General features: G+C 63.0%; 1 protein-coding gene across 1 annotated transcript in view; it reads right to left on the bottom strand.

The window, feature by feature from the left end:
• The window catches only part of RTN4RL2 (reticulon 4 receptor like 2), a 15,551-nt gene extending 11,128 nt beyond the window's left edge, over nt 1-4,423 (bottom strand). The window contains exon 1 of the mRNA XM_040259375.1: nt 4,064-4,423. Within this exon, the coding sequence (XP_040115309.1) occupies nt 4,064-4,094 (31 nt within the window). The 5' untranslated portion in view covers nt 4,095-4,423. The remainder of the gene's footprint in view (nt 1-4,063) is intronic.
• Between the last annotated feature and the right edge of the window lie 6,728 nt (nt 4,424-11,151).

Here is an 11,151-nt window from a genome sequence, read left to right as displayed (position 1 = left end):
GGCACGCACACGGGGAGGCACTCGGCGCACACACACACGGAGTGCACTCGGCACGCACACGGGGACGGCGCACACCCCAGGGCGGAACACAGGCCGCGTGTGTGGAGCGGATGTCAGGAATGCTTGGCGAAGCCTCCTCCCTGGAAGACGACAAAGGCGCGGTTGTCCCCGGCGCCCGGCCCCCCACGAGCGTGCAGGCATGTGCCCGCAGCCCCCCGAGTGTATGAGTGCCGGGCCCCGTGTGTGTGTGGGCCGGGTGTGATGTAATACTCAGTGACACAGCCACCGCTGTTCCATTCGTTCACACCGCCTCCGCGCTGCTGGCCCTTCTCACCCCTCCCCCGAGCGGCGTTTCACGATCACTCTCTCCTCCCGGGGTTTCTGGGAGCCACGTGGGCTGCAGGGGCACGTCTCTCACCCCTCAGCCCCACCAGGCAGGGATGGGAGCCCCGGGGGAGGGGATTTCAGGAGAGCTGAGCTTTGGGGCCCAGGACAGCGGCGCTCAGAGCCGGGCAGCCCTCCAGGCTCATCCGGGTTCTGGTTCTGCTGACCTGCCGGCCGGGGATCTGAGAGGCCGAGTGACTCAGCCAAGGTCACACAGCAGAGCGGGGCGAGCACTGGAGTGGAGGGTCCCCGCGGCCAGCCAGGGCCATTCCGTTCCTGGTGGGGTCCCCCTCCGGCTCCCTTCCCCAAGGACTCGACACCAGAGAAAGCCAAATCCCTCTCTGAGCTCTTAATCCTGCGGCTGATCCATCACTTCGCAGCGTGTGTGTTCAGAAAGCCGCCAGCCAGCCACCCCACCCCACCCCACCCCCTGTCCCCCCAGGATTATGGAGCTCTTTCCCCAGCCTCCTGGTCGACTGTTCCCCCAGGAGAGGCAGAGGGAACAGGAGAACCCCCAGAGAACAGAGGGACACAGAGAGCAGAGAACCCCCAGGAGAGATGGGCCTGGGGTTGGTTCCAGAGTGCTCCAGAGTCAGAGCCAGTCCCCACGGCACCAGGGTCTCCTCCAGCCTGGGGTGGGGCAGGGGGCTCAGCAGGGCCCCTATCAGACCCTCTAGCCCACACTTCCCTGCCCCCCTGCCGGCCCCTGACACCCCCGTCATACTGGCCCACCTCCCCGTGGTCTAGTGGTGCCCCCTCGGCCTCTCTGATGCAGGGCCCTGGGCAGGGGGCCCCTGTGACAGCTGCCGCCTAACAGTGACTCTGTTGCCATTTCTGGCCCTGGCCGCCGCCATGCAAGGCAGCTGAAACCCAAGGAGCCTCATCCATAATTCAGGCTGCGGCTCACACTGGAAGCCAGGCGCAGGGGAGGCTGAGGGGCTCTGGGCTTCTCTACCCCCGGGGCCCGGTGAGCGGTGCCTTTCTCCCACCTCTGCTCCCCGAAGCCCCTGCCCGGGGTCTCCAGATCACCACCCCCTTCCCTGCCCCCTGCCTCTCCCCACCAGCACTCCACCCCCCCAGGCCCCGCCTTCTTCCCCGAGGACCACAGGTCCACTCCAGGCCCCATCTCGTGCATCCCTGGTGACCACTGGGGCGAGAGGCACAGAATCTCAGAGCAGGAATGGCGGACACCTTGTCAGCCATCAGGGGCCGACCCTTATCTCTGTGGCCACGCCATCAGTGAGCGGCCTAGGCCCTACCCAAATCTCAGTCTGCCTTCAGCCCCTTTCTCCAAGGCTCCATCTGACCCCCCCACCACTATCTGGGCCAAGGAAAGCCCATTCCAACAGCTCCTCCCATCCTCTCTGCTCATGTCATCCTATCTTTTCTTTTCTATTTTTCACTGAAGTCAGTAGGTAGGTGATGCTCAAGTTGCAGGGAGACGTAGAGCAGTGATGGGCAGAAACCATCTGTGACTGAACACCTACTGTGTGCCAGCCACCGCATTTGGACACGTCTTTGTGCACAGAATCAACATAGCATCACCCCCCCGTGAGATCAAGATTCTGGCCCCCCATTTACAAGTGAGGACAGGGAGGCTCTCAAATGTGAAATTAGTTGTCTCGGGTCGTGCAGCTGGTACAAGGAGGAACCTGGATGGGACAAGTCCCTGTCTAAAGGCACTCTCTGACCTTTCTCTGGGAGACCCCACGTCAGCCATGGAAGCCACCCTGTGCGTGAGAGTTGCTGGGCTTGGGGGAAAGCGAGGATGGAAACTGAGCCCAGGTGCACAAGGCCGGGCCAGCAATGAGGCCGGTTCTGTTTGCCTGTCCAGGGCTGAGGCGAGGGGGGAACCCGGGCTTTCTGCAAGTTTGGCTCCCTGGCCTCCAGGCTCTGGTTGTTGGAGGTGACATCCCATCCAGGAGGCGGGAAGAGAGGCCCTGTGTCCAGCAGATGCAGCCAGAACTGACCCCGGAGGGAACGGAGAGAGGTCGGAACATGGCACGGATCCCGGAAGGCAGAGGGGCCCAGAGCCAGAAATGATCCATTCACCGCGGGCCCATCGTCAAGGACGCTGGGCGATCGCCCTGGGGCCTCAAGGGTCCCAAAGTTCTCAGCCCAGGAGTCACCCTTTGGTCCAGAGATCGCTGCAAGAGAAGAAGCTGGAGGAGGAGGCAGGGAAGAGTGGCCCCAGGGAAAATGCTCCCTGGGGAGGGAGTCCAGGCCTGGGGTTCTGACACCCAAAAAGGCGGGGAAGGGCTGGGGCCTGCAGGCAGATGTTGAGGGGGTAGGGGCCGAGGAGGTGGGAGGCAATGGCGTGACGCAGGGCCCCGGGACACACTGGCGCAGGTGATGGAGGTTTAGAGCCGCAGCAAACAGCTTCTCACTCTGCCAGAATGTAACACCCCGAAATAAAGCAGCCACGGTGGTAGCGGAGATGGCAGGCTCCTCCTCCTCCGACGGCCAGAGGGGCCCAGAGATATAAATGGCAGCGTGCGGTCACCAGGGCGCCCACCCCTGGAGGCTGCCACCCCACACCCGTGTCTCCCCCAAATCCCCCTCACAGCTGCCTCCCCCCGCCCCCGACCCCGCAGCGCAGAGCCCGGGGCGGGGGGCTGGCCCGCCGGCCACTCCCTGCGAGGAGCGGTGTGACGGGCAGGCGCTTTGGAAATGGAGGGCTCCCCACGTGGACGTGCTCACCAGAAGTCTCTTTGTCTCTCTCTCCCCTTCCTCTGCCGCCTTCCTTTCGGCCCTTCCTAGCCCTCGGCCCCGTCCTGATCAACCCCGACCCCTCTCTCCTCTCTGCTTGCCCAAACCCAAGCCTGGAGCTCACGGCCCCCTGGCCCTGGCCCTGGCCCTGGCCCCGCACCTCCGTCCACCGCCCCGTCCTCCGCTCGGGGACTGTCCGCTCACTCCCCGCGCCCTCAGCATCCCTAGATCGCAGTCCTCAGCGCCTTCTCGTCCCTCCCACCCCCAGGAGCCGGGCCCGGACCCTAGTGGTCCGCCCCCCTCGCCCCTGACCCGGCCTCCCCTCTCCCCGCCGCGCCTCTGTCCTCGCCGGGGTCCCCTTTCCCTCCCAGCTTTCCCGTCTAACCTTGCATCCGCCCCCTCCCTGCCGCCCTCCGCGGACCCCTCTCCATCTCTATCTGCTCCTTGCCTGACCCTCGCTGCCAGCCCCTTCCCAGCCCAGCCCAACCCCGGTCCCTGGCCCACACCCTGGTCGGTCGGCCACACCTGTCCGTGGAGATATGCCCTTTCTAGCGCCCCCCGCCTCCGCGCTTTCCTACCGGGGAGGGCCACTGGGGTCTCCCCCGCCCCCCGCCCCTCCCAGACAGCGCCCTGCCCTCACCCCCATCCCCCTGGCGACTGGAAAGTGCGGAGGCACCGGGAGCCAGAAGTTGCTGAGTCGGCGCTGCCCGGCCGCCTGGAGTCCTCAGCATCGCCCGGAGCACGTAGGGCCGGGACGGCGGGACTGGAGCGGCCCCCCCCCCACCCGCCCCCGGCCCGGGCGCCCCCTCGCTCAGGAGCCTCCCGCCCAGCCCGGCGGGCTCCGGGGGCGGGGCCCGGGGCTGCGTGCTGCCCCCACCCCGCCAGGCCGCCCCCCACCCGCACGGCGGCCCCACCCGCGCGCCCTGGGGGCCGGGGCGCCCGGCTCCCCTCCGCTCGCGTGGGTCCCTACCTGGCAGCAGGCTCCCGAGCCCGGGCAGCATCTTGTCGCGACGCTCGGAGGAGAGGGCGGCGGGGGTAGGGCGCCTCCACGGGCTCCCCGAGCCCGCCGGACGGACGGCGGGGGACCCCGCGGGGCTCCGGGAGGGCCCCGCGCGGCGTGGCCGGGCCGCGGCGGTCTACCCCGCGCCCCCCGGGCTGCGAGCCTCGGGAGCAGCCATCGGCCCCGACGGGGCGCGGCGGGGCGCGGCGGGGCGCGGAGGGCTAAGGCTGGCCGTCGACGCCCGGGGCCCGCGCCCCCAGGAGCGCAGGCTGCGCGCGGGCCCGTCCGTCAGTTCGTCGGTCCGCGCGCCCCGGCCACTCGCCGAGCGAGAGTGCGGACGGCGAGGCAGCTCTTCCCACCGCCTCCTCCCCGCGCTCACTGGCTCCGCCCTCGCCTCCCAGCTCGCCGGCTTAACCCTTGCCTGCCCGCCAAAGGCGGAGCGGCTCCCGGGCCCCGGCAGTTCGGCCCCCTCCCTTGTCTGGGGGGCCCGGAGGGCTGTGTTCGATCACCCCGCTGGTGGAGGAATCCCCGCCTGAGGGGGTGCGGTCGTGTTCGGGAAACCCGTGAACTCGCCCAGTTCCCCCCCGCACCCCAACTCCCCCGAAGGGCTCCTGAGTCAGCTCTCCCCGCCTTGCGCAGCCCGGGGTCCCTAAGCGCAGGCCTCGGACGCTCCTCCCTCTGGAAGAACTCCGAGATTCCCCCTTCGCTTCTGTTCCCAGACCCCTAGCCCTGTGTGTAAGAACAGTGTCAGCAAGAATTTGTGGGTGCAAGCTCCGGGCCACGTGAGCGCGCGCGAGCCAGGACGCTTGTGCAGGTGTGACAGGGCTGGCACGTGATCTTTCTTACGGGCCGGGGGGGGGGGGGGGGCCCGGGCACCTGAGTGGGCGAACCGATGAGCCGCCGGGTGTTCCCCCGCTCGCGGGTCCGCGCGAATGGGGAACCTGGGGCCGGCGAGCTTGCGGCCGGGGTGTGTGTGCCCTGGCGTGTGTACGCCCCTTGATGCCCTCGCAAGCGGGGGCAAATTTGGGTGCGCGCGGTCTCCTCCACGAGGGCGGTGGAACCCTCGCGCGGACTTCCTTCTCCAGAGGGGTGCATTCCGGCCTCTTCTGGACCCCTTCGCGCCCCTCATGGCCTCGTTCGGGGCGACCCCTGCGGGGCCGGCACCGAAGCGTTTTCTCATATAGCCGGCGGTGGGATTCACCCCGGCCTTCACCTGCTCCAGGGCGAAGGGCACCCGGAGCTCGGGAGCGCCCCGGCACGGGACGGGTGGGGGGCCCTCGGGGTCGCCGTTTCGGGGCCGCAGGTCGGGCTGGGGATGTGAGCGCGGCGCGTTCGACGACCGGGGCGGGCGGCGCAGGACCCGCAGGCGTCCCGGATGGCACCGCCCGCGAGCAAAGCGGCAGAGGCCCTCGGCGCTCCGTCGGGCTCCTCCTCTCCCTCCCGGGCCAGAACAAAGGCTTAGCGCCTGGCATGCAGTCGGCGCTCTATAAATGCTGATCTCATCTTTCCATTCACTGTCGGTCTGTCCGTGGTCTCACGCGTCCCTCGTTCGCGTCCGATTCCTCCCCTTTCTCCCCCGTCTCTTACTCACATTTCACGCCCCGGTCTCCGTCCCCTCCCACCCTCCCCGTCTCCTCTCCCTCTGGCTCCCTTTCCACGTCCGCCTTTTTGTCCGTGTATCTGTCGCTCGCCGCCGGTCCTCGTGACCCCCTGTCTCTCCATCTCTGGGTCTCGTGCCTCTCAGCTCCCTTTCCCCCCGGTTTCATCGCGGGCTCCCAGCCCTCTTGCCCCTCGGCGCTCGGGCCCCCCCCCCCCCCCCGTCGGCTTCATTGTCTGCCCTTCCCCGGCTCCCAGCATCTAAATGCGCTCTCCCCGCGACTCAGCCTTCGGGTGGGATGGGAATGCAGAGGGTCGGCCCCGGGGCCCCTGTCCCCCCTCCTCCATCTCTAGAAAGCAGGGTCCCTGCGCTTCCCGGGGCCCACTCCGCGGAGCGCCCGCTCCCGGGAGGGGGGCCCGCAGGGGGCGGCGGGGAGGGAGTGTTGGGGGAAGCAGGGTGGGATTTGGCGGCCTTCCCCGGAATGAGCCGCGGCACAATCTGTCGCTGGGTTTGTTTGCCGGGCTGCCTCCGGAGCGCAGTGGGGCTGGCTCCCGGGAGCGAAATATCACACGAGGCGGAGACAGACGCAGAGGGGCGGGTGGGCGGCGGGCTGACTCAGGTGTGCGCTGTCATCGGTCCCGGGGCTGGCGCTCTTGGAGAGGGGGTGGTTGGGGGGGGGAACCCCCGACACTGGTAGGTCCCAGAGCTGGGACGGGAGCTCCCATCCCAGGATGACTTGCAGGAAGGGGGGCGCCCCTGCCAATGATCCCGGCCTGGGAGCCCAAAGAGACACCTCGAGCTTGGGTGTGTCCCAGTCGGCGAACATTCCCTGTGCTCGCGTATCCCACTGCCCAGGCGTCGGTTGCCTATAATCATCTGCTGACTCACTACTTTCCCCCACTAGACCGCCAGCTATTTGAGGGCAGGAAGTTCGCCTCGTCTATCTCTGCGTCCCCAGCAGGCGCTCAATGAACAGGCCGGGCGGATGAATGGCGCGTGGGTGGGCGATGGGGTCTCAACTTACAGGAAATACCATCTTCCCGGGAGAGCTTTCCCACCTCTTGTTCCTCCGCTCCCTTGGGCCGTCCCCCCAACCCCCAGCCTGTCCTACAGACAGGCAGAAAATTGGAAACAGCTCTTCCGGAAGACCAGAGTCCTCTAGGTGACCCAAAGAGAATGCCTTCGTTTTTCTGGGGCCTCAGTTTCCTCATCTGTACAATGGGATTATACCACTCACAGTTATGCTTCAGCTTACCAATAAGTCTCCAGCAAGTCAAGGTATGAGAAAGGGCTTAGTGAAACGAGGTTCTGTGAGTGTCGGCGGTGGCAGCTGTTGTCATTACTGTTTGGGTGGTGATCCTTAAGTCTTTATCTCGGTAGAATCAGACACCCTGTCGGATGGAACTGAACTTCTGCAGTTAGAGGTTTGGGGATCTAAGGGATGGAAGCTGATGTGGGTACGCTTGCTTAGTTGCTCAGTGGTGTCTACCTCTTTGCGACCTTTTGGATGAGTAGCCCACCAGGATCCTCTGTCCATGGGATTTTTCAGGGAAGAATACTGGAGTGCGTTGCCATTTTCCTCCTCCAGGGGGTCTTCCCCACCCTGGGATGAGACCCGGGTCTCCCGCCTTGCAGGTGGACTCTTTGCTCACTGAGCCACTGGGGAAGCCAGGCTGATGGCCCTCGGGGCAAAGTGAAAGGGGTCATCTAATTCCTGCCTGGACACCTGGCAGGGCTCTGCGGGGTGCTGTGTCGCCGGGACTTGGCGCAGAGCTGGCCCGCCCTCTGGTGGCCGTAGGTGGATCTGCAGACCCAAGGGACACCGAGGAGCTCAAGCAAATTGGCTGATGGATGGATCCCCACTCCTACCGCCCGGCCCCAGAAGGAGGGTTCCCTGGGTGGAGACCTGGGAGGTCACGTGGAAGAAGCAGCAGGACACGGACACAGACTAGATGAGTCTTGACTTCATCAATCGGTGCCCTCCTTTCAACATCACCCCTACTCTGTGTGACCCCCGGGGCCCCATCCTCCTTCTGGGCAACTCCATCTGGTGAGTTCACAGAACCTTCCTGGTTCTTTTTCTCCACCTATATGGCAACAAGGTGGGGTGGCTCAGTGGTCCACAGCAGAGCTTTGCCGGGTGCTGTCCTGGCTCTGCTGCAGTCACAGCTAGATGACCTTGGGCTAGCAGTTAACATTTCCCAAGCTTCCGTTTCCTCCTCCGAACAATGAGGGTGGATGGAGAAGGACAGCAAGCAATAGTGGTTCCGGGAACTTCCCAGGTGGTCCAGTGGTTTGGAATCTGCCTGCCGGTGCCGGGGACACACAGGTTGAATCCTTGGTCAGGAGACATGTCACATGCCTCGTGGCAACTAAACCTGTGAGCCCGTGCTCTGCATCACGATCAGAAGCCCGCACACTGCAGCTAGAGGGTAGACTCCCGCTCACTGCGACTGGAGAAAGCTCAGGAGCAACAACAAATACCCAGCACGGCCAAAAATTTAAAAAAAGAAATTAATAAATTAACAGAATAAAAAATCAGGGAAACTTGGTGTGCTTCAATCTATGGGATCACCAAGAGTCAGACGTGACTTAGCACCTGAACAACAAGGAAAACAATAGCAGTTCCCAGCTCATCGGGTTGTTTAAGGATTAAATGAGACAAGGCATGAAAGAACCTAACAGAGAGCCTGATCCTATGCTCAGTAAATTCTAATAACATTTGTGTTAATTTTCTTGCTTGGCCTAACATCAACTGGAAGACATAGGGGCTGCATTTTAGGGGCAGACAGTAAAGTTATGACCTGAAATCTCAGAGGTCCCAAGTGGCAGAGCCGGGTCTGAGAGTCAGTTCTTAGTTCGAACGTCCCACCCCACGTGTCTGACCTCCGCCTCTCCACCTGCTCCAGCCACAGACCAGGGCTGTTTGCCCAGTGTGATGAGGGCAAACGGGACCCGCGTTAGAAGTCTTGGGTTCTAGCCCGGACCCTGCCTCTGAATGGCTGTGTAATGTGGGACAGACCGCTATTGTCCCTGGGCTCCCAGCTCCTTCTTTCAAAAGGTGCATCTTGGACTCAGAACTCTTGAGAAGTCTCCCAAAACCACGACTGGGTGACACCCCACCTCTGGGACCCTGAAAATGAAGCCTCTCAGCTAGATTCCGTGCTGCCCCGTCTTTCCCAGCCCTGGGGATGTGATGGAGGCCCCAGAGGAAGCTTAGCATTTCTAGGGGTCCCTCAGACCCCACTCCCCCCAGGCACCCCCACTGGCTGCCAGGCCTGTCGGTGACCGGCGGTTGGTGAGCGCGTACTCTGGAGGGAGGGAGAAACTGCTGCCCCTGCCCTTTGCACCCAGAACCCTTGCCAATGAGTCCCACGTCCTCCTCTGCCTGGCGTGCTGGGGACTGGGATCCTTTCTGAAACAGGAGACAAGGAGATTGCCCTGGTGGTCCGGAGGTTAAGAATCTGCTTTCAATGCAGGAGGTGTGGGCTCCATCCCTAATCCGGGAACCAAGTTCCCCCACGTTGATGCGCCTGTACTCGCTAGAGTCCGCACACCGAAACTGGGGAAGCCCTCACCCTCAGCGAAGACGCAGTGCCGCTAAATACATAAGACAAACAGGGGAGAACGCCTAGACTAGACGTGTTCAAGGGCGAGGGTGTCGGAGCGCCTTCTCGCCTGCTTGGCTTTTAGGTCTCTGCTCATCTACATCATTCGTGCAGATAACTGGCCTTTACAACTACTTGCTTCGTGTCGTGAATTCACGTGCGCTGGCTCATGTAAGACTCAGAGCAGCTCAGTGGAACGGGCGTCTACTGATATCCGCTTTATACAGATGGAGATGCAAACTCGGAGAGGTGCTGCTACTTTTACATCTGAGCGCGAGGGGTCTTGCCCTGGGTCTTGCGCATTAAAGGGTTTTGCTGTGGTCCTCCTCCAGCCAGCATCCTTCCATGGGGGAAAAAGGTCCAGAAACTAAGCGGCTGTGTCCTCAGAGAGTCTGCGTTCCCCTTTCACTTTTTAATTTATTTAGCTGTGCCGTGTGACTTACGGGATCTGAGTTCACTGACCAGGGGTGGAAGCCAGGCCATCGCAGTGAAAGCCTGGAATCCTGTCTGCGGAGCCACAAGAGAACCCCCTGGATTCCCCTTTGAGACCATGCTTTGGGAATCCAGAGCCCTGGCATCTCCTGATCAAATAACCCTAGCCTCCTTCCAGGACCTCTGTGGGCAGCTTCTCCCATCTACCTTTGCACCCCGTGTGTGTCCCTAGATTGGCTAGGAGGCAGCTGTTTGGAGGGGCTGTGGGTGGAGCTTGGACATGTAAGAGGAATATTCCGATACATCTGTGTGAGACCCCTGGCTTGGGATGGAGCTGTGTGTGGGAAGAAGAGGAGTTGTATTTCTGTAGAGAGCTCCGAGAAGTCAGTCATTCTAAACTTGAACTTAGCCGTCCGATGCCAGGTTCTTTTGAAGAACACGACAGAGTGAGACCGGTATGGTAGAAGGCTGGGGGTACCTCGTGGGCAGGGACTGCCTGGCGCGGACCCTGCCAGTCTATGGTACCAGAGCCTCTGTTTACAAAGATGAAGGGCTGCTGGACCAAAAGGTCATGTGGCTTCATCAGAGGTGTCATGACAAAGAAGCCTGGAGCCAGGCTCTGAATCCAGGTCTGTGTGAGTCTTTCTTTCCTTCATGACGCTCCATGCCAGTCCCGAGCAACAGTCAGGGTGTTGGCTCCCGGGGTTCTCTCGGTTAGAAAGCTGAGTCCCGGGCGTTCCTGCTGGCTCAGTGGAAAAGAATCTGCCTGCCAAGGCAAAAGACACGGGTTTGATCCCCGGTATGGGAAGATCGCACAGGCCTCAGAGCATCTAAGCCTGTGAACTACAACCACTGAGCCTGTGTTCCAGAGTCCGGGAGCCGTAACCACTGAGCCCACGTGCAGAAGCTGCTGGAACCCACGCGCCTGTTCTCCACAACAAGAGAAGCCGCCACGGTGAGATGCCCCTGTCCACCGCAGCGAGAGGAGACAGCGGGGCCCAGCACGGCCAAAAAGAAACAAAGTCATTTAAAGAAGAAGCAGGCTGTCCCACTGTCTGCCGGAGTGCCCTTCTCAGTGAAGAGCACCTCCCTTTCTCGCGAGACTGTGAGCTCCGTGTCATCTCTGACTTTGTCTGTTCCATGCACCTGGCCAGCTTGGCCCGGAGGAGGCCCTTGCCAAATGTGGCTGACCTGCTGGACCATCGACCAATGAGGAGGATGGTAGTAAGCCCTCGTGGCGCGCGGTGCTGCTGGGCTGGTAGTGAGCACTCGGGGTTGGAGGGTGGCTGTGGGGAAGGACAAGGAAGCCTTGCCTGGGGGGTGGCTATGGCCCAGCTGCCTTTGACCCCATCAGCCTGGGCACCGCACTGTAGACAGAAGAATCCCCCGACTCCGTTTACCGGTTGCCCTAACTCTGCAAC

This window comes from Oryx dammah, unplaced genomic scaffold, assembly GCF_014754425.2.
Source record: "Oryx dammah isolate SB20612 unplaced genomic scaffold, SCBI_Odam_1.1 HiC_scaffold_17, whole genome shotgun sequence".
Classification (NCBI taxonomy): domain Eukaryota; kingdom Metazoa; phylum Chordata; class Mammalia; order Artiodactyla; family Bovidae; genus Oryx; species Oryx dammah.
The sequence above is the reverse complement of the archived record's forward strand: the minus strand, read 5'-3'. Positions and strand labels throughout refer to the sequence as shown.